At 35.3% G+C, this 24441-nt stretch overlaps 1 protein-coding gene and 1 non-coding gene across 7 annotated transcripts in view; one reads left to right on the forward strand and one right to left on the reverse strand.

Annotated features, from left to right (window-relative positions):
• Window positions 1-24441, forward strand: part of LOC131041027 (homeobox protein HAT3.1) — a 171382-nt gene that overhangs the window by 84905 nt on the left and 62036 nt on the right. For all 6 annotated transcript variants that reach the window (XR_009104958.2, XR_009104959.2, XR_009104960.2 and 3 more), the window contains one exon: window positions 23186-23617. Coding sequence is in view for 3 of the 6 variants with exons in the window: in XM_057974010.2 (XP_057829993.2) it covers window positions 23186-23617 (432 nt within the window). In the remaining 3 variants the exon portion in view is untranslated. The remainder of the gene's footprint in view (window positions 1-23185; window positions 23618-24441) is intronic.
• Window positions 14252-14322, reverse strand: TRNAT-AGU (transfer RNA threonine (anticodon AGU)). Its single transcript has one exon. It is a non-coding gene; the product is annotated as a tRNA-Thr (tRNA).

Raw genomic sequence — 24441 nt, forward strand, 5'->3', positions numbered from 1 at the left:
CACCTTTAATAACATGTTACTTAGGAATATGAGCCAAGGTAATTTCATAAAGTTGTTTTATAATAACTTTTAACTTAACTTTTTCTATTTTAAGAAAAAGTGTTTTTATAACTTTAATTTATAAAGTTACTTTATTAACTTACCAAAGCCATAAAAATGACTAAGTATAAGATTCCCTTTGGCAAGTAGATCATCCCCAAACACTAGAATTCACCTGTGGAGATGGGTGTCAGGTGAATTTCCCATCTTGATAGATCACTCAGGAAGTGGGGACATTACATGTCCTTGGAGGAGTACAACAGTAACCAATAAATGTTCAACTGGGCTATGGAGGTTCATATGTCTAGTGTAAGGATGGCAACATATACAAATCAATTCCAAAATCCTGTATAAACATTCAGATCTGCCCCTCAATTGAAATCATTACCGAAGGATGATTAGAGATGCTCCCAAAATATCTATTATGAAGAAAATTACTGCTGTAGTAAAAACCTAGAATCTTTAAGATGCTGGAGTCTTTAATAAGTCACTGTAGCATCACTATAGTAGCAAGTCAACCATATAAACTCAAAACAGTGTCTTCAAAGCTTCATCCTCTCAAACCCCAAAACGTCCTATGATGCCCTAGTTTAAACAAATTGCTCCAATCTGAATATTGGATGGAAAAGATAATCGAATGATGTCCAAACGAAGATAGGAACCTCCTTGACATACTTTTTTCAAATTGGACCCTTGGGTCTTAAATTTCCCTCCAAGTATTTAAAAATATTTTTAATTGCTATTTTTTTATATTTAATTTATTTATTTCAAAATACTTTTATTTTAATACTAGTGAAAAAACATTTTTTAATTTTAATTATAATAATATTATTTAGTTGCCCTTAAACTTAGAGTTTATTAAGTACTGTTACTGAATTTTCATATTGATTACAATTTAGTGAAAATTCAAGTGCCATGCAAAGATTACAATTACATAAAGAAAAATTCCAGAATCTTTCAATTGTTTTCAATTTATAATAATTCATTTTTATACATTTGGAAAGATTAAGAGAAAGTAATCTACTGAATAGATGTTTCTCTCACACAAGACCGTGAGAGTGATCTTTATTTTCATATGCAAAGGAGAAATAAATAAATTGAATAAAACAAATGCATAGAAAAAGATAAGAAGGGAACCAGCCATTGCCTAGGGGTATATGGTGGCATAAGTCTGATTCTGTTGTTGTAGGTCTGCATCCCCGATGTCTTTTAGCCTCCAGTTGTCTCCTGGTCTTGAAAAAGTCAAAAAGTGGCATGTGCTAGATCCAAGGGATCCAAGCAATGACTAATTATTTGCTAATCATGCCTATGCATTTGTATTATTCAATCATGATCCTTTTTGACAGAAAAATAAACATTAAAGAAAACAAAGAGGAAAGGTCATTCTCATTGCATTGGAGAATCAGTGTTTTTTTGACTGTGTTTGTTTAATGTGTAGAAACAGGTTAATCTAAAACTGCATATTTCAGGGTTTCATTTATGAGTGGGATTAAATGAGGCTCCCACAAGGGTTGAGCCCAACTCATGGAAACTATATGACTGTTCAGAGAGCTACGCAAGAAGCTCAGAGATTAAAGAGATAAAAAGCATTACAAAAATGCTTCATGATCACAAGGGAACAAATGCTAAGCATACTGCCGAAGGAGGAGAGTCACTATTACAATGAGGGTGTCAAAGTCTCAAAATGGAGATAATGTTACAGGTTCAAGATTTAGGAACACAACTTTTACAGATGCAAGCACACAAAATTGAAAATCAGAATGTATCAGAAGCTGCAATAGGTTATCCAACAAAAACAGATAGTAAGACTCAATTGTTTACATTCAGAAAGGGATGAAAACAAATGACAAATCAAAAGCAGTCTCAAATTCAATAAGGAATGATGCAAAAAATCTGACAGTTGTTAGTAAGGAACGGAAAAAGTGTGTATGTTGGACAAATTCCTATCATGGTGAAATCGCATCTTTGTTGTTTCAACTCCTCTTCTATATCATCGTAAAGAAGCTTCTACATCTCCAACTTTGATTAACTCTTTTGAAACTATCTTCCTTGTCCTTAGGTTTCATCGTGCATTTCATGTTTATCCTTAGAAATCCTTTGTAGTGTTTTGTATTTCGATTTTCATCTTTGGAATCCTTCATGATGTTTTGATATCTTGGATGTCCTTGATCTTCTAATCATTTTCCTCCATCAATGTCTTGGTCCTTGATGTCCTCTTGAAAAGCAGTCTCAAATTCAATAAGGAATCATGCAAAAAATCTGACAGTTGTTAGTAAGGAACGGAAAAAGTGTGTATGTTGGACAAATTCCTATCATGGTGAAATCGCATCTTTGCTACTTGAGCAGTCTAACTTGTAAGGAGTTACTTGAAGAATGGAGTTTATTCGTTTGAAGTTGGAGGGTATTTCATTATAAATGGGACTGAAAATAAATCCTTTTTACTAGGGGAAGGGTTTGTTTCATTTCCACCCCTGATGGCGAGAATTATGGATTGGTAAAGAACCCGATTGTGACATGCCTTGTAAGCTTGCATACAGCTCAAGGTCCTATTTTTGACAGCTTATATCAATGTGCAATTACACCTATTGGTCAACTATCACCAGCAGATTCAAATGACATGGCAAAAGTTTTCATCAATGGAGATTGGGCGGAAATCTCTCATGATCCTGATTCTCTTGTGAAGAAATTGCAGAGATTACAAAGAAAACGGAAAACCCATCAACACAGTTGCCTGTGCGGAAAAATGCAAGCAAAGTTCATAAATTTAGTACAAATTGGAGAAATTACAAGGAATTGAAAAAACCCGTTAGCGCAGCTTCTTGTGCGTAAAAAAATGCAGAGATTTCTTCTTAAAGATGCAAGCAAAGCTCATAAATAAATGCACATTGCCGAGTTCACAGTTGGAAATATAAAAATTGCAGAGAGTCTTCAAAATATGCAGCTCGAAAATACCTTTCCTGTTTTTGCAAATGAAGGAAATGCCGAGATTTATGAAGAAATCCCTGCAAGGTCGAAAATGGAGCAGACTGATTGAAGCTATAGACAACTGCCGAACGAGGGGAGTCAACACGCAGTTCATAATTTTCCATCTCCCTGTTCAAACCCTAGCAGCGTGGCGGAATACCTCTTCAGCGGTGTAAAAATGCAAAATGAATGATCAACATTAGGTTATACTGCCGCTATATTCCCTTACCTCGCCTTTTCTCATTTTCGTGGGATTGCTTTTCATTTTTTTTAGTGATGCAAATAATACATGGTGGTCGAGTTTCTAAACTCCCACTTATGAGATGGATGTCATGCCTAGCCGTGGGGAGGCTTTAAAACCCCTGTCTTTCAAAAGACTTATAAAAAATCAAAAGATGTAAATTAATTTAAATAATTAATTAATATGTTAATGTTGGAAAAAATTAAATTTCTAGCAACATTAATATAATAACTAATTATTTAAATTAATTAATTTTGCATATAAAAGAAAATTTCCTATCATCATGTCCTTATAAGGAAATTATTTTTTGCATCTTTATAGCCTTTTGAACTCAATACTTTTCACCCATAGACACATTGAAATTGTAAAATGAATATTCTAATTGGATAAATTATAAATCCAATTAGTATTTATTATAGTTGTGTCTTTAATATTTATTCCCAATATGCATATGGAAGAAAAATATTGAACTCAAAAGAGGTGGAGTTATCTCATGAGTTTGGGGTCGGATTTGGGTTTAAAGTGCAGTTATGCATGGGTTTGTGCCAGTTCTCCAACAGTTGAAGCTTGATTTTGAGTGTATCATGGGTCAACCTTCAGTTGACCAAGAGTTTGGACCAGATTTCACACATTTATGCAAAATTTGAAGCCTTTTTGGGTGGATTTCCTTCTCTGCTCGGATTTTGAGATATTTTGAGTTGGAGATCACTCTAGTTTACCTTCAGTTGACTTGGAGTCATCTTATCCTTGCATTTGGAAGGCTCTCTTGTATAAAGGAAAAAAGCATTTCATTTGTGAGGGGTTCTGGATTTTTATTCTCAAGCTTGGCAGAGAATTCTTTCTTGTAACTCACATTTACATTTTTACAGGAAATTCAATAAAATATCAGTTTATGCCTTCATATTTTTGAGTTTATTATTGATTGTGTGATTGAGAGCAATTATCGTATTGTGTTATTCATCAAATAACCTTTTGAAATTTCTGTCTTATGCATGAATCACAGGTTATGCATTGTGATTTATCAGTTTAATTGTTTGAGAAAGTCATTTTTCCTTTCAATTTTCTGAGTTAAGATCCTTTGCATAAAACATTTTTGTGATATAAATGAGAGGTGTTTTTGTGTAAAACAGGTGGCTTTAGAGAGTTTTTCTGTCATTTTCTTTTCAGATCAATATGGTGTATCACTCTATTTAGGTTATTAGTTTCCTTTCCATCTTTATTTTTTTCTTCTCCCTTTTCCAAAAAGGCTCTTTTTCCAAGATTTTGTTAGAATAAGTGATCCATCAGTATTAGGAACCGGCCTATCCAGAGGTCCAATCATACCAGTAGTTTACCCACATACTCATGATTGTTCCCATGTTATCCCAAAGTGCTGGGTTTTAAGAACTTTGTTTTCGGGTGCACTTTTGGGCCTTAACAGGTACAACTTAAATATTATTATTAATTTAATTTAACCCAAATTAGGGACGTGATAGACTATCATATGAGCACCTTCTTTGCTTCAACCCAATCCATATGGGTTATCGTGTTGAAGAGTTTTTCGGCCAAGTTAACAACTAAATCTTGATTGGTAGTTTGAGAACATGAGTCAAATAATGCATCAACTAAGCCTTTTTCGAATTGGGACCTTGGGTCTTAAATTTCCCTCCAAGTATTTAAAAATATTTTTATTTATTTTATTTCAAAATACTTTTATTTAAATACAATGTTTGAATACACTTTATTTTAATTATAATAATATTATTTAGTTGCCCTTAAAATTAGAGACTATTAGGCACAACTTAAATCATATCATTAATTTAATTTAACCCATTAAAAGGGACGTGATAGATTGTCATATGAGAACCTTCTTTGGTTCAATCCAATCCATATGGGTTAGGGTGTTGAAGAGTTTTTGGGCCAAGTTAACAACTAAATCTTGAGAGGTAGTTTGAGAGCATGAGTCAAATAATGCATCAACCTTAGCACCATTAACGCAAACTTTGATGTCAAACAATGTATCGTTTGCAACAAACCAACCTTCCTAGTAGCGCAAGTTAGATCCACCTTTAAAGTGCATTCAATTTCCTTATCTCTATTATCCACTACATTATTATTTTTTGTTGTGTGTGTTTTTTCATTTACCAATGTCACCTTTACCAAACAACTCTCCCTAAAAATTGTTTGAATTTGACCAACAATATTGCAGCTGTTGCACTCCCTAGCCGTGTCATTTGTTCTCGATTGTGTGTTTTTCGAAGGTTAGATATCTCCCTGGGTGGTGTCTTTGTAGCATCGTCGAAAGTTTTCTTATAGTTGTCATTGTTTACTCAATAGTGGCTTTTTAAGGTAGTGTCAATCTTTGTCGAATCTCCTCGATCTTTCTTCCTGGTAGCATGTATCTTTGATTACTAGCGGTGGTAGTTGTTTTTCAAATGTCTACGTTTATTTGCCTTATCGACACCTGTGACCTACCAACGGAGTTTTTAATTGCCTTACCCTACCTCACCGGCTTTGTTTTTCAGTTTCACTTGATGGTGACATGCTATTTGCATTCGCCTTTTTTGTTCATTGCTTTTTTCAAGTCTTAGTTTCGACAATTTATTTTGCGAATTTCCAACACTCTACATGTTATTTTAGTAGACTTCCAACACTCTAACATGTTTTCTTGTGAATTCCCAACACTTTGCACATTTTTTCATCGAATGGAAAGAATATTCATTTTTGGGGAGAATATTTTGGCAACCAAGGAAAATATCAGTTGTTGAGAGCATTTTCTATTGGTGCAAGTATTTTCTCAAATTTTTTTGCTGATTCATTTTATCACTTGTCGAAGTTAGATCTAATTTTTCAACTCATGAGCTCATAACTTTTGGCCAATTCCTTTGTTTTTGTGATTCTTTGATTGTTTGAAAGGTCTTTCAAAGCTTTTCCCAACTATGCATGCACTTTTTTCAGATTTTGCCCTAGGTATATTTTATCTAGTTTATTGTGTTTTCACATTCTGGTTGATTACTTGGACGTTTTGGCACTTGAAAAAGTTTTGTTTTTATGTGATAACTTTTTTTTTGAATGCATTTTCTCATTTCTAGATGCACTAAGATAAAGTGCCATTATGATACATGCTGTTGGGGATTTTGCATATCATATTGTCATATTTTGTACTCGCATTGCATTATAAAGTGCCATAGGGGGTTTGTTGTGTGTGCTTTTTTATTTGCTATCATAATCTTGTACCTTCATGCATGTGTGTTTTGGTTTGCACACCCTTTTTTAGCTGTAGGTACTCCCTTTTGCACTTTCAAATGTTTCTTCTCCTTCATTATTACATTGTGACACATAGTTTCAATGGACTTGTCATCCCTCTCCCTTGTTAGCACCATGGAGGTTTTCATACTTGTTGGTTGAAAATTTTGTACACTCGAGGAAATATACAAAATCGTGGTCTCAACCACAGTGTGTGAGTAAAACTCTCCTAATTAAGGGAAGGCTCCTCCTATCTATATCTAATATTAAACCTAAAATTGGATGAAACAATAGCTTTTCTTCTCTTTTCAAGAAAGCTAATATCCTTTTCACTTGACATAAAAGTGATAGCAATTTATGATAAAACACCAGTAACAACTTTAATATAAATGAGAGAAAGGAAATGAAGTTTCCTGAAAGTTCAAAGACTTTCGTCACTTCCTTCGGGACGGGACAACAATATCAAGCTCAAAGTCTTGAATATGTGAAGTCCTATCTACCCTTTTCTATACTAATGATATCAAGAACAAATTATAGCAGCACAAAGAGTGAAGTACATTATTCTTTTCTACATAAAACAGTAAGAACTAGTACAATCTCAAAGACTCAGCTATTTCTTACGAAATCTACTTCTAAACACTCTTAAGAACAAGTGTAAGCACAATGTCTTACAACTCCTTTCAAAAGAATATTTTCTCTAATTTAGATTAACCTCCAATACTTGTAGCTCAAAGACTGCAAATCAGATTCGATTAAGCTCTCAAAGAAATGTTAAGGATGTAGCCTCATTCGGATTGAAGCAAGCAATATATTATGAGTAAACTAATATATATATATATATATATATATATATATATATATATATATATATATATATATATCATTTAAATTAAAATCATATATATATTGAATGAAAGTAACATTAACATATTATCATTGTATCATCCGATGACTTTCAAGTCATGTTCGATATTACTACTATCAAATTGTTATTGTTAAGCACGGTAGTACTGAGCACATGATTTGGTGCATAACTAATGATGGTTGACAATATACGGTGAAGTGCTATGGCTACATAGGGTCATGACCCTACGCGGCATAAAGCCATGTAGGGGTCATGCCTCTACGTAGACATAACCCTTCACCGATATATATATATGACCAAAGATATCGATGCTTGCTGATAACATAATCAATAACCGTGGCAATTACGTTATACAACAAGCAGTCGATAATTAAATCAGATATTATTGGACAGAATCAAATATATATATCAGTGATCAATATATACATATCAGCGATCACTTTGAAAGTTTGTTCTTACTATATAGCATTATTCTTATTGTATTCTCAGATCAAATATGAGATTATCCTTACAAAAGAATATCTGAAGACTGTGATAAAATCTGATAGTAAATATCAGATATACATTGAGATTAAAAGACTTGTTTTTTCTCTATCACTGATCTATATTCCTTAACAAGAAACACTTGCAAGAAAGGTAATATGGAACACAAACTCAAGAATGTAGCACAAAGACTCAAAGCTTGAGCAATTTTCTTCTATTCCTTTCAATTCTTCAATTTACACATAAAATCTCAAAGACTTCTTTGTTGCAAATTTGGCAGAGTTTTTGCTTGCTTTCCCTAAGATAAAAGATACAACAGAGCCTCTCAAGTATTTATAGGAGAGGAGTCATGAGAAAAAGGTGGGAGGATCCTAACTAACTTGAGAAATTTTGTCAACCACCAAGACTTATTCAATAACTAACTATGACTTATTCAAAGTTACAAGTCCTATCCTAAATTGACTTGTAACTTGTAATTACAAAAACACAAGTAATGACTTAACTTGCAATCTCACAAAAATGTTTTTTACAAGTAAACATGTCGAAGGAGAAACTACAACTAAAAGATTACAATTTTGAAAATGCAACCAATTGTTGAAAAACACTTAAGTCCCAGCATGAGATGACATGAATTTCCGGTTCATTGGTATTTTTGACCACGATCATGGTTTTCATGATAACATCGCTGCAACGAAGGATTGTGGCATTATTTCTCTCAAAGGAAGACTGGATTTCTTGCATGTACGCTTGATAAGTCACTAAGGCTTGAATGGATGTTGCTGAAAATGGTTCACTTTTCCACTCTTGACGGATCTTCAACTGCAGATCTGAGAGAACCTTTTCTTCTGCCAAAAATTCCCCATCATGACTCATGATGTTGCAAGAAGCTTTCTCACAATGAGAGATCATATCCTGAAAAACTTCCATTCGCAGCCTCATAGCATCATCAATGTCTTCAATAAGTGACTTGAGAACAAGGGCTTTGTTCTTCAAGAGCTCCTGATATTCTAAGTACACAACCCTTGAAGGAATCACTTGATGTTCTAGAAGAACACTTAACTTTTGTTGAGGAATTTTAAGCCAAGTATGTAATGGACACCCTAGAATGCCCAAAAACTAACCCCACTGCTGATAGGAATTTAGTCAAACAGTTTGCAGCCAATTCCTTATTCCTTCGTTTAACGTTTCAATGTTTTTTTTTTGTTTTAAGTCTTTGCACAGGTATGAAACCACATAACATGAACTAAAAAGAATTTACAATAATAGGCAAGCTGGAAATTGAACTACTGCTGTTATAATATTATTTCCAGAATTAACAAACTCAAATACAAAGTAGGTTATTTTCAACTCACTAAATACTCCAGCATTTTGACATAATGTTCCAACAAAAGTTTCTAATTCTGCTGCTACAGTAACATGAATAGTGCTGCATGAATAGTGCCAGATGAATAGTGCCGCGTGAATAGTGCCAGGTGAATAGTACCCGCGTGAATAGTGCCGCGTGAATAGTGTCACGTGAATAGTACCTGCGTGAATAGTGTCGCGTGAATAGTACCCGCGTGAATAGTGTCATGGCCTGTAGCTGGAAATGCAACCAAATAATGCTGCTGCTTGTAGCTGGAAATGCAACCAAATAATGCTGCTACCCGTGGCTGAAAAATGCACCCAATCTGCCTGTAAATGAAGCTGATCGCAAAGGATTCCAAAGGCCAAACCCTAAGGGAATGACGTCTAGAATGTCACAAGAGATGATAGACGTCCTCTAATGCCAAGAACGGATCTGCAACTCACACACCAAATTCTTCTCATATTCAACCTGCCCAATGAAGCCACAAAAGCCCCCTTTTATTCTTTCTCCAAGGGGCGACCCAACTCACTCAAACAATGTGGGATAAAACATGTTCAATATAAAACATATTAAAATATTCACTTATGTCTCCCTTGGTTGCCTCTTTGATTTACATATATCTCCATAAAATAAATATTAAAGTAACACTTTAATATTTTACAATTAAATTAAATGTTACTTTAATAAAACTTTAGGCATTAAAATATATTAGCAATAGGACTCCGAATAGCGTGAGTGATAGCTCGTCGGAAAGCTCTCGCCAAGGAGTATCAAATCCAATCACCAAAACTAGCCTCCATTGTGTCTTGCTGACTTACTAAAAATAGTAAGTATGCCTGAAACTAAGTAAATCAACTTCGTTTTGGCCCAAACTGGAAATGACTAGGCCAAAACACTCCAGGATCCCTTTAAACCCTTCTTTAGCCCTCGGGACCATGTAGAGCTAGGCTAACGCACATATGCTTGGTCAATCTGCTAGAGTGGGGACATTACAAAGTATTCAAGCTGTCTTCTACCCTTTCCAAGTTCCGTTTGAAAGTATCAGAAACTTGGTTCAATTGTTCTTCCATGGTCTTCAATTTGACCATCATTTGGAAAACCTCCTTGAAGATTTGCGCACATAGATTATGAAGCTGATCAACCCAAGATTCCAATGCTTGTACCTTTTGAGCAGCTCTCTCAACTCCCTGAATTGATTCTCATGCCTTGGTAGAACTTGAAGGATTACTCACTTCACCAGCAGGTTTTGTGATCTTACGAACAACTGCAACAAGTTGCCTATTCTCCTCTTCTAGCTTGTCTTTCTTTGCTAGAAGCTCATCATACCGCTGTGCTAATGAAGCTACAGAATACAGGGCATCATGCTTTACTAGCTCATTCGTTTGCCTACCCAATTCTACCCTCGTGACTTTCTAATCAGCAGCTGACATCTCTTCACGTGGCTTATCTGCAAGAGGCTCAACAATTTCAGCCACCTTCATCTTATTACCATCAACTGTTACCCTTGAGATTGTTTTTGCTCTTTTAGCAACCTTGGGCCTAGATTGCTTAAGCTACTGGTAATCAAAGGCATCGGGAGAAATCTCCTGCTTCTTCCTCTTGGGTGTGAATGAACTAAGCCATGGAGGCAAAGCCATCAACTCCCCTTCAGTAGCAGCTGCAAGCAAAGGAGAAGCAGTTTTTGTTTGAGCAATTGTGGTCATCCTAGGGGAAGTATCTGTCTGGATGACAACCATGGCTTGCTTGGTAACCAGAGGACATGAAATTTATTTCATAAACTCTTCAAAGCTAGAAGTAGAGGTATCAATCTCTGATAGATGAATGCATGCAGGAGTATCCTCAAAGATTTCCAGCAGACTCTCTTGTTGATGATCAATAGGAGGCTCAACTGCTAAAATAGGAATGGCATCCTGAGGGGACTCAACCGCTTTCGTGTCAGGAGGAGATAGAGATAGCTCCATGGGAATTGAGGAGGGAATCTCATGAGATGACTCTGAAGCTAGTGACCTAGGAGCATCATCTGATTGCTTTCCTTCTTTTGGATCATCAGGATGCTTCACATGAATGTGAAGCTGGGACTTTTCTTTCCCACGAACTGTCACCTCCTCGGGAGGAAGCACCATTGCCCGACTAACCCACAACTTGATCCTTGTGCTAGAAGATGATGCACCTTCCTTGTTATCAATCTGAATCTCAGACTTGCGTTCAAGAGGCCTTGTAGAATCATCTTCCTTTCCAACCTTAATCTTGATGAGCCTAACACCATTACCTTTGAGCTAAGTGTTGGTGTTAGCTAAGATGGACTGAAATCTCTCAAGAATGGAAGTGCATTCTTTGTGTGACCATTAGATCAGAGGAAGTGGAGCTTCTTCGACCTTCCGTGAGATATATTCTGGATCAAGCACATTCCTATCATCAACCATCCCTTGTGGAATGTTCACCAGGTTCAAATCAACAATCTGCTCAAGGGTGAGCCTGCAATAGTCCATCTTGAGAACCTCCTTCTTTGTACGGAGATCCACCCAGATATCCTCAATGCGATGCACATGTATGAAGGATTTCTTAATCCTTTCCTTCATCCCTCGGCAATCAAAATCTGCCCTTGACTTAAACCTTTTGAGTTTAATTTCCTTCATCTCAGTCTCCATGGCTTTGGCTTTGACGGATGTGACAAGAGAATACCGACCAATCTTCAATGGGTTAGTTGTAGAAATCCCCATCCCAACCTTATGTTTGACAGATTGATGAGCATGCACAACCATGATCTGTCTTCCCAACTCCATAAGAATAATCCTATCAGTTGAGTATCTAGGAAGCATGTATGGCTGCCCACTGTAGCATCCGACTCTCATATAAGGAAAAGTCGGGAATTGAAGGAACAAGTAACCATAGTAACCATACTCATTCACTCTTTCCCATGCTTCATCTGACACCCTTCTATTCTTCAGAGTCTTGTCAAATTGGCACATGAAATAACCAAAGAAAGCATCTTGCACCCTCCTGAAATGTAATCTACTAGGTCTCAAGGGCAGCTGATCATAGTATTCCCACACTGGTATAAGCGAGCGATCACCCTTGGTAGAAAGACTAAGGAAATGTCTAAGTGATGCTGCCAAATAGACTAAGTATGAGTTCATATAAAATGTCATAGTGGTAGGGACTGCTGCAAGTTGTTCATACAAAGCATCACTGATGACCCCTCCCCATGAAATATGATGGAACTGCCTTATGAACATGATAAACTGATACATCCAAGGCTCAAAAACATTAGAAAACTCAAGGCCCAACATTCTGCTAAGGAGAGTAATGATGTCTCCAATTTCCCACTTGAAGTCTCAATGGTATAACTTAGACCACCTTGTGAAAGTGGTTCGTGGCTCATGAATCCACCTATTGATGTGACGTTTGCAGTCCTTTTCCCTCTTCACATAGTACTCAACTGCACTATCCTTGGAAATCTCCATATTCACAGGTGCTGATGGTATTCTGAAGACTTTCTCAATGGTATCCGCATCAAGGCGAATTATTGCCTCCCCATCATCATTTCTGATGGTTCTTGTCTCCCTGTCAAAATGATGAGCACAAGCAAGGACAAATTCAGGTTCTAGGGCAGCCACCGGAAAGAGGAAGTGTGGTGAATGTGGTTGTCCAACAAACGCTGCATATTACTATCCTGTGGATCCTCCACCCTTTTGATGAATTCTGACATGTCAACATGCCCAATTTTCGTATCCTTGATATGATCCATGGGAGAGGAAACCTGTGTAGGAGAAACCTCATTCTGGTATTTGTCATATTTGTATTTCATCTTCTTGGGAACGGAGGATGATGACAAATCTGTCATTGAAGAACAATCCAGTATGCTGTGATGAAGACACAAAAGTGTCAAAGCAACATCAAAATCAGGTGCAACTAACATCTCTTTTTTAAATGGGGAAAACTTTAACCCTTGCACTTCATGATTTTGTGAGAGGAATATGGGAAATAAAAAGGGATGCTTGAAACTTGACTTTGACCAATTTTGGATCTTGGGAAACATTTTACAAGTATACGAGTGGGGAAGGACAAACATGCAATTGGACTTTTGAAACCCGAATGCAAGTATACTTGCAAAAAGGGAAAATGGAGAAATGGGTGAAAAATGAGATTTCGACATGTGAGAAATGACGTGAATGGAATGTACGGATAAAGGCAAAGAGTATGGATGAAAATGGAAAGATTTTGAGAAAATCACTTTCAAGAAAATGGGAAGAACTCTCAACATGTAATCCGGTTCTAAAAACTCGATTTTGAGAGAATGGGTATTTTTCATCTTTGAAACTTGGAATTTCAACAAAAGATGGTTAAAATATTCTAACCATAAGGGAAGATCAATTATTTTCATCCTACTTGCAATCAGGATTTAAAATCCCGAATGCAAGTAAAGAGGTAAAATGGGGAAGATCAATGCAATTCATAAATTGCTTTGCAAAGGGAAAAATCTCTCTCACAAAACCGATTTTGAGGCAAAACTAACATATATACAAAGATCAAGCAAGGAAATAAAGCCAACAAGACAAGAAAATAAAAACAAAACGAAAAAAAATCATACCTTGCTTCAATCCAAATGCTTTTCGAAGGAAATGCAACGATCCTTGTGATGAAGAAGAAAAACCTTTAAATAAGCAACAAATCGAACTTGAAAACCTTAGCCACGTTTTTGAAAAACGTCTTTAGCAGCAAAAACGCCTTGCAAAATGGCAAAAGAATTGGTCAAACCTCCCTTAAATCTCAATGCCTAGGGTTGAGAAGGCAAAATGATATGGGAGAGAAGAGATTTGTGGCATTTTGGAGGACAAAACCTTGGTGTTTTGGCAAACACGTGTTGCTGGAAACTCGACTTCAACCCAGCAAATGAATATACCAAATGGCGTGGAAAGAGTTTCAATATGCATGAAAATAGCAAAAGAATTCAAAACGCTTGTCTTAAAAAATCTCCACAAAAATAGGTGAAAATCTCAACAAATTCACCTTCCTTGGCTGGTCGGGTTCTTGGAGAGATACAAGAAGTTTCATTTTACATGTAATAGTGAAAATTGTTGAGACATGGACCAGCTAGGACTCGAACCTAGGACCTTCCATCACTGCTGGAGTGCTCTACCACTGAGCTACTGGCCCCTCTTGGACCAGTCCATCGTTGGTCCGAGTGTGGCTTATTTCCCCCTTAAGCCACACCTCTCATGTGCTTGGGGCTCCTAGCCTGGACTTGGCTCTGATACCATGTAAATGATGTTCAATTTACATTCAATATGTAAGTTATATTCTATTATCTAATTTGGTATTATTACTTTCTTATTGTATATATCTAACTATCTTCTTACTTGTGGCAGATGAGAGGAACATTAATATTTTCTATGTCCTATCTCAAGAATGCCACTTACTATAAGTATATGACAAATGAGGCATGGTCAAGCAATGCCTTGATCGGTCATGACCGATCAAGACATTACTTGATTGTGCCTTTTTGTTTGTACTAACAAAAGCATGTTACGTAAATGCCAATCGGTGTGGAGTATGACTGAAGATTATCGGTGATTACCAAGCGCTAACACTCGATAGTATATCGGTGACTGTCCATGCTAACAGCCGATAGTTATCGGTGTGTTAGCCTTGAAAACCGATAACTATCGGTGTAGAGTAACACACCGATAACTATCGGTGACTAACATAATACCACCCGATTCCGATATATATTACATGCACCCCGATATAATATGCAACCCGATCTAATATAATATGCAATCTGATAATATATTAATCGGTGTCATCATTATTTATGTTTAATCGATATGCATCTAAATACAAGATTCATTAGATAGATGAACATGAGGAAGATACATAGTATGATTAATCAATAGTTTGTTCATATGCAAATATAGAATGACTATCAAGGATGAATTAATTGCTTGATGGTTTTATCAGTCATCGATATGATAAATGATTGAATGAGAGACTTCATTTATCTCTTATTCAATCTTTTATCTTATCGAAGCTATTATGTATTAACAGACAACGCCATCGAAAGAGTGCAATCTTCTAAGGTAGTGAAAGATTTTTACATTGTAGACATCTATCCAAATACCGCATGCTCGCGTAATCCAAGTGAATATCCATAATTGAACTATTGCCAAAATGAGGTTTAGACTAACCATACATTGCTATTTGCAATCAACAAACTACAAATGGTATGAACCAAAGAATTCATACAATTATCATCACATTTCTCCATTACAATCAATGAACTTCAACTAAAATTTGAGGAGTAGAAACCATGCAAGATGTTGAAACAACACACAAAGATCCACCATAACCTCAATGAAAATCATGTATTTATTTCGATAGTCTTGGCAACAATTTATGATCTCCTCCTACTATGTCTACTTCTATTTGCTTTTCCTATTCGATTAACCTTTACAAATGAAAAGGCCAAGCCTTTTATAGACTTCTTGATTACAAATGAAGGGCCTAGATTGATTCTAAATCAACGGCCAAGATGATTCAAAGAAACCCTAAGGTGAGGTAGTTACAATTACCGCCTCATACATTTAATAGCCAATCACTGAGAAGATTATAAGTCCCTAAATGCACACCCTTTTGAGGAAAAGGACCAATGAGAAACATAGGTTGTAGCACTATAGCAAATGTCCTCCACATGTTCACTTGTCTTCTTCGTAGGATGAGTCAAGTTTGATGAATCTGTCCATGTTGACTTTGGACCAATTGATTGGTTGGAGATGAATGGGTGTCACCTCAACTTGCATATCTTGCAAACTTTATTTTCCCTAGCAATATCTCTTGATACTCAATATTATCCCGTCTTTTGACTGATTATGATGGTTCATATTCACAAATTGCATCATTGTTGTTTCAACTCCTCTTCTATATCATCGTAAAGAAGCTTCTACATCTCCCACTTTGATTAACTCTTTTGAAACTATCTTCCTTGTCCTTAGGTTTCATCGTGCATTTCATGTTTATCCTTAGAAATCCTTTGTAGTGTTTTGTATTTCCATTTTCATCTTTGGAATCCTTCATGATGTTTTGATATCTTGGATGTCCTTGATCTTCTAATCATTTTCCTCCATCAATGTCTTGGTCCTTGATGTCCTCTTGAATGTTGACTTTATATCATCTTGCCTTTCAAGTTTGTCCATCCGCCTCTTCATGTTGTTGAGTCCTCTTCATCCCTCTTGATCATTCCACTTGCTCCCTTGCATCAATCCTTGCAATCATTCCTTAGATTATTGATCTTCTTCATGTTGTTAAAACGAATGAAGCAATAGTCTACAAAAAATCGCGATTGTACCCGATTAATCCTGAATCCTGGAGCTAGCCGATTTATTCCCCAAAAAAAATCCCGATTCATGAAAAATTGTTGACCATGCAATGACCCAATTTTCAAAGGTTTTTTGCATTTAAATCACATTAAAATCATGTTTAAAACCCCAAAAATGGCAAAAAAGTGAAGAAAATTATTGTAAAAACTTGCAAAACCCTAGAAAAACGCGTGAAATTACTAAATTGCTTAGAAATAGGGTTGGTCAATGTGGAATCAACGTTGAAAAAGTTTGTTATTTTGTCCATTTTCGGGGGGTTCATCATTCCCCACACTGCACTTGTTCAAATCCACGAGCTCAACGACCCAACAAAGGTAGAAAGCCCACGAGCTCAATGGCCCAGTAGGGGTTTGAACCTTAGTGGCTACCTCACCAATGGAGTTTTTCTACCACAACACTAAACGTTCAAAGACATTTAATATATGTAGATATAGATAATATATGATTTATAATTTATAATTGATATAGTTAATTTTTGCTCAAACAAAGACATAAAATTCATTATGTGAGCAATATATCTAAAGTGCTACACGAAATAAATCTGAATGACAACAAACAAGCGTACATAGTTGTAATTAAAGAGCCTCCAACACATGATCATTAAAATTTGTCTCTACCTAAAATAGTAGTTGCAAGCTAGGTATTGCCAAAACCAGTGGCTTGCTAATCTTTTACTTCAGCTAAACAAATGCCTTTTGTTGAATTCTACGCCATATAAAAGACTTACCAATTGCCATCAGGGAATATAAAGCATTGGAACTATGGAATATGATTTGATGAGCTCTCTCAAATATTGAACTACCCCTAGAAAACTCCTTGCCTCATTCACAATGAAAGTCTTGGATCACTTCAAAATGGCTTCCACTTTTACTAAATTCCTAACGATTGTTGGATCTTTGTCTGATAAATTTTGATCTCAACGACTTCATAGACTTAGCTAATCTTTGATCTCAGCTACTTCATAGACTTAGCTAATCTTTGATCTCAGACTTAGACAACTATTTGGTGTATTTGGTGACTGCCCTTTTAAAAAGTTGTATAAATATTTGCCTATGTACTCAGCAACATGAATATAAACAACAAAATCTATTTTCTACAATTAATGGGTTAAACTCTATTTTATTTACTCTCTATATCTCTATGCTATGGAAATGCGCTTAAGTTTAAAAAGAAAAAGTAGTTTGTGTCTATTTTTCGACAAATTTTTATGATTTTTTAAAATCCAATTTCTTACCCATTTTTTCAAAAAATGAAAATCTTATAGTTTTGGTCTGCCAATTTTTTCCTCAAATGATTTTTGTTACTATGATATAAAGCATTGCAATTGTGGAATATGATTTGATAAGCTTTCTAAAATATTGAATTAACCCTACAAAACTCCTTGCCTCAATCACAATGAAATTTTTGGATAACTTGAAAATGGCTCACTTTTACTATGTCCCTTAACTTTTGATCTCAGTTACTTCATAGACAGTTAATATTTGATCTGACTTAGACAACTATATGATGTATTTGGTGTGTGCCCTCTTAAAAAGTTAAATGATTATTTGCCTATGTAATCATTATTATGAATATAAACAACAAAAAAATATTTTCTACAATTCACGAGTTAAACTCTATTTCAATTGCTCTTTATATCTCTGTGCTATGGAAATGCCTTGAAGGTATTTAAAAAAATAGTTTTTCTCTTTTTCTACAATTTTTTATGTTTTTTTTTTTAAATCCGATTTTTCTCGATTTTTTGTTGATTTTTTCAAAAAGTCTTATACTTTTGGTTTGCTGATTTTTTCCCTAAACGATTTTTGCTACTATGGTTAAAACATGTTTTCATCGTTCTCCATCATTGCATCAATCCTGGAAAAGAAAGATAAAACATGTTGGATTATGATTGTAAATGAAACCTTATGTTAATTCCAAACCCCTTAAGTGAATGCAAGAGGATCGTAATAAGACAATGAAAATTTAACTTCTTGCATTCTTAATTTATTTTGAAGAATTCTAAAAGACATTGCATGTCAATCCTTCTTCAAGGGATAGTGAAACAAATTACACCTTAAAATATCATCAATATTTCACAAAATTTGCTTCATAAACCCTTCGAAAACCCATCAAACTTGTTTCAAATCTGGAAAATGCTTGTAAATCACTGATTTTCTTCAACAGCAACACCTCTTGATTTGAAATCTGATTCTTTTGCATTGAATTCGCTCTTGATCTGATGGAATTCAACCCTTAACTCTGCTGGAATTCACTTGAATCTGAATATGAATGTCCTTCTTCCTCACAAATTCACACCCTTGCTAGAAAATTTGCTCCCAATCTGATTTCTCTTGATAAAAATCATCTTCAATCTGATGTAAATTCGCACCTCCTCTTAATTCTGCACTTGAATTTGTTTGAATGATGTGGAAATGACATTTTGATCTTCGCTTATATAGGTGCTCCATGCTGGAAATCACAATCTCTTAATGAAAGGCCGACCTAGGTAGGATTTTGTTTGTTTTCAATTTGCAATTTGCAATTTCCTTCATTCTTATTCAAGTTGGCCAAGTCTTATTTATGCTTTTTCATATTAGCACCTCCCTATTCTTGTTATGTCAGCCTTCATCCTTTATACTTTGGAGGGACTTTCACGTTTTTCTATCCAAGGCGACCTTCTAAAATCATGGATTTTACCTTATATTGATGGGTATAAATGCAAGGTAACTCCTAAACTTTCCCTTGGCGGGATTTCCATGTTTCCAAGGACATGAGTGCATTTGTGATGTGTTCGTGGACAATAGGGCACAAAATGATGGTTATATTCCTCAAGCTTCTTTCTTCAACAAAGGATGATTTAGTTAGAGGTTTGTTTCTTAATCTACTTTTAATTGCTCATTAATGTGCTATAATTTTCTCTGTGGAATCGGTACACTATTTTTTGTCTGTATGCTGCTTTTGGATTTGATTGTGTGAATGTTTTTTCCATCAACGTTTTGGATCACACTCCGTGATCCATCATTAGGATGATAGAGAGGAAAAAAATGTACTGATGCAAAAAACAGTCACACAATCAAATCCAGAAGCAGCATACAGACAGTCTCAAGGATTGTGGAAATCTACTAGCATTGACATTATTTTTTTCTACTCAAGATTTGATGCCTAGTTACATATGTGGCACAAATTGGTTTTCACTTGACTATATGAGCTTGAATATTTGATATCATATCCATTGTGAATCCAAATATAACAAATTGGCTTTCACTTGACTATATGAGTTTGAATGTTTGATATCACATCCATTGCAATTCCAAATATAACCTCCCACAGTTGGACGTTGCTGTTCCATATTAACATTTATCCAAAGGGGAGAATTTGGGTTTGTTTTGAAGCATTGTCGGCATATGGAACTAGAAATATTGCCATTGTTAGCCGTAGGGCAACAAGTTCGATAAACAACACTTTTGAAACAAATGAAAACTTAAAGATATATAGATTACTTATTTTAAAATATTAAGCATGTGGCATAGATTCATAGAAGAATGAAAATAAAACAAGATAATTCCTTTGTAAAAAAATGAAATGTAGAAAAACAATTAAAAACTTGAAAGAAGCCTACACCTTTTCTACAAAAATCTGTCCATGCTCTCCTTGACAACAAATGGGCTCTTGCATATGGGTAGGAGTAGCAAACTGACCACTTCAAAACCTTCATCAAATGGGCTCTTGCACATGGGAAAGAGTAGCAAACCAACCACATCGAAACCTTCATCAATCAAACTTCAATTCTATTTGTGCAAACAACAATGAAAGTTCAACAAGGATGAATGATATTTTTTTGTCATTCACAATGAGAGAAATCGCTTTGTTTTTGTTTTCAAAATAGAAAAAGATTAAAAAACTCCAAAAAAGCAATGCATTTTCATGGTGGGCCTGGCTGGGTGCCTAATTTGGCTCAAGAGAAGGCGTTTGCATTACCTTGGGTCATCTCCTTTCATACTGAACTTGGACCTGTATTTGGGCTGGATCGGACCCAAATTGGCAGGTCCAAGGGGCTGAACTGGAAACTCGGATTTTTCCTTTCTATGACAAATAGGAAAATTGTTTTAATTGATTCCAAGAACTTATTGGAGCTTTTATATTTTAATTACATGGAATACAAGACACCTCAAAACCAAGTTAGATCAAGCTTTGCTAACCTCAACCTAGAAGGAAAACATTTTGTTCCAAGGTAAGAGAATGCATGCAAAACTGATAACCAATTGTCAAACTTTTCTGCATACACATCAGTGTCCCATGGCAAAGTCGCAATGTGAGCCCTTGCTTTGATTAGTGGTTTATTGGAAAGGCTCTTCTCACTCATTGACGACTTTTCTTCATTCAAATTGGTGTGGCCTTTGTCCAATTTTTCCGCATGTGCCTCCATCAAGATATTCAATGTCTCTATGGAATATGGATTGAACAAGGCTTGCTATGTCAACCTCCATCTTGAGGAATCTTGCTTGAGCATCGAACTTTTTTTCTTGTCAGGCTTCTCAACTCTTTTCTCAGCCTACTAGATTCAATGTCTCTTAGCAAAGTTAAGATACTTTCTCCACTTGATGTAAAAGAGAGAGACCGCCTGATTCATAAATTTGGTTAGTTAAAGTCATCAACATAGTGAGTTTGTCTTAGTTAAAGAGAGCATAAAAAACTGAACTTGTTAAGCAATAATGACCAAGGAAATGTAAATAAATTGGAGAGCATAACCTAGCAAATAGAAGACTGATATACCTTGGAGAAGTCTACCTTGGGAGAAAACTCCAGCAAAAATGTGAGAAATATCTCACTTAAGCACTCCAAATAGCATTGCAAGAGATGTAAGCCTCATAGGTGTAATGTCCCCATTTTGGAATAGAATTTAATGATAAATAATAATAATATTAAAATACAAAAGAATAAAAATAAAATTTAAATGAAAATATAAATAATATAACTAAATATAATTAATATTTAATTAAGTTAATGAATGGTCAAAGGACATGGAAGGAAAAGTTGTGACTCCCTCAAACATGGGATATAAAAGGGAGAAGAGAACCTCATTTTGAGAAGGGGATAATTTGGGAATGAGAAGTGCAAATCTGATTTAAATAAGAAGTGCAGATCTGATTGTGAAGGGTTGTGTCCCTTTTAAAGGGCAGAAGTAATGAAGAGTTGCACACTTTCAAAGGGTGCTAATGGTGAAAGGGTGTGTCTCTTGCCAAAGGGCATCCATAATGAAGAGGTGTGATCTCTCCCTCACATTGAGAGATATAAAGGAAAGAAGTCAAAATCATCCAGTGAGAGGTTCATGGATCAGATCAGATCAGAACTATTATGAAGTTACAGGAATTGGCAGCCTCCTAGTAGGGGACATTACAATAGGCTTGTACACATAGCTTCAATGCCTTAAAATTACATCTAAAAACACACAACTCTACCTGCTTTTCTTGAACACATGCAATAAAATTTCTCTTTCTACAGGTCTCTAGAATGCATCACAAGAATCTTTGATGAATGCAATACATCTCAGTGGGCTATACTTAGACTCATGATGCCTTGGGATCCAAAAACACCAATTAAACATGCCAAAATGAGGAGAATCTGATAACTGGAATGCCACAAATGAGGGTAATGATTCACTGCTTTTGACAAACTGCTAATTGCATATATTAACCCTGGTTATTTTGCCAATGTTAGCAGATAACTTGATTTTGGATTCTCTCTTGCAAAAAGCCTTATTTTGATGTCTCCTACCATGTGCTATATTTTTCAGCATTCAAGAAACTTTCCTCTGTTCCAAAACTGTAAAGCTTAAACAGTCAGTATGTTTGTAATTTTGGTCGTGAAACCTCCAAACAACATGCGAGCTGCCTTTTTTTGGCACCTTATTTTCTTAGTTATTCATTTGTGTTTTTTTAAAGTTTATTTGTTCCAGAAATTGGGGGCAGTTTTGATAGGTAAGTGATAGTCAACCCTTGAGTAGGGATTGCCAGCCATCTAGTTTGCTCCTGGCTTCTTCAGTGCCACTGCCCTGTAAATGCAGCTAAAGCCATGATTAGATCATTGCTTGTTGCCATTAATATTTCTAGCAGAAGAAAGAAAATAATTGAGTACAGAAAATAAATATTTCCTGATTTGATTCCAATTTTTGTTGCTGTCAAATTCAAACTGAAATTCGATCATAGGTGACAGAATTTTTGCTTATAAGATATTCAGTAACTTACCTTATAAGATATTCAGTAACTTACCTTAGAAGTAAGTTTTTAATTTGTTATTTGCTTTTATAGAATACATTCTAGTTTAAATACAACTTTAATTATTTATTTTATTTTTCTGATCAAACCAATTTATTGTTTATTTTTATTTTTTTAATTCTCTACTATTCTCACCAATTTTTTTGTACCTTGTAGCAATGAGATGTAGAAGAATATACTAAAAACTAGCTGTAGAGAACTGTTGCACTAGATTTGCAATTATGTTGGTTTCGGTGACTGTTTTCTACTGTGTTAAAGTGTTCCGTGTAGGCTATTGTGAGTCTTTGTAATAAGTGTGTGAGTTTCTATATTACATCATTCATTCTAGCATTATATGGTTTACTGGTCAGTTCTTGCTAGTATGTTGTCTTAAAGAATTGGATTCTGCAGGAGTTGTATGGACTTGATGCTTCTGATAAAAGTATGAGTGAAGATGATGAGGAATGGGGACTTGGAAAGCGGTCAAAGAAAGGAAGTTTGGCAAATATGGAGCAAGGCAGTTCTAGTATGTCAAAAGGAAAGCAGCTTGGTAATATATCAGTATCAAAGAAAAAAGTGAAGGCACTTGATGTAAAGCCTCCAGAAGATAACGATAGATCAAAATCAACATTGTTCAAAAAAGGAAAAAGTGAGAAAGAAAATGGAGAAAGTGCAGTGGCACAGGAAATAAAGCATATTGAGCAGGAGTTTAATGCAGAAATTCTACCATTAGATGCCAAATTTCCTACAAAAGAAAATGCTGCCAGGCAACAGCAGCCTGAAAATTCTCCAGCATCAGCCAAGCAAAATACATCTTCTAGGATGCTTACTTCTGCAGTTGAGGTATGCTATTGTTGTCCTTACCAGTCTAGCTTTTTTGTGGAAACAGATGCTTGATGTAATGCATTTTTTTTTCTCTCAAGTTCCTAATTTTTATGTATGGTGTTAAGAAGACATCTGTTTTCTTACCTATATTTCATTTCATCTTTCTGAAGAGCTATTTTCTCTGTTTTTATCAAGCCATATCTAACTTTGTGGGTGGCTAGTTAGGCATTAATCCTAGAATCTTGTGCTATAACTTGGGGTCTGTACTTGGCTTGTGTGCTTCAACCAATCTAAGCAATGGCTAGTTAGGCATTAAGCCTAGAATCTTGTGCTATAACTTGGCGTCTGTACATGGCTTGTGTGCTTTAACCAATCTAAGCAAATGTTTATATACCATTTCTTTTGTGGCTCCTTTTCTACTTCTTCAAGGTGGGATGAGTTCTGATAATTATTGTTGCTTCATTTATGTTACTTATAACTACCCAGATTGATTTTTCAGTATGAGATAACTGTACTTCATTGATGGGTTTAATTTGGACTGTGCTACTTCGTCATCTATTCCTTTTAGCCAAAGTTGCATGGACATGGATACAGATACTGTATTGGATATGTATATGGCCATTTTTTAAGACCTCTGATATGGGTACGGCAGTATATGACATTCACAAAATACAGACACATCCCACATTTTTCTAATTTAGTAGAGAAGGTTTTCGTTAGTTTAGCAATATAGACATGTAATCGCTACATTCCAAAAATGTTTACATTTAAATATTATTGTGGAAATAAAAATAAAATATTTATATTTAAATAAAAATTTAGATTGATTTTTAAAATTATAT

This window comes from Cryptomeria japonica, chromosome 3 (genome assembly GCF_030272615.1).
Source record: "Cryptomeria japonica chromosome 3, Sugi_1.0, whole genome shotgun sequence".
NCBI classification, from domain to species: Eukaryota; Viridiplantae; Streptophyta; class Pinopsida; order Cupressales; family Cupressaceae; genus Cryptomeria; species Cryptomeria japonica.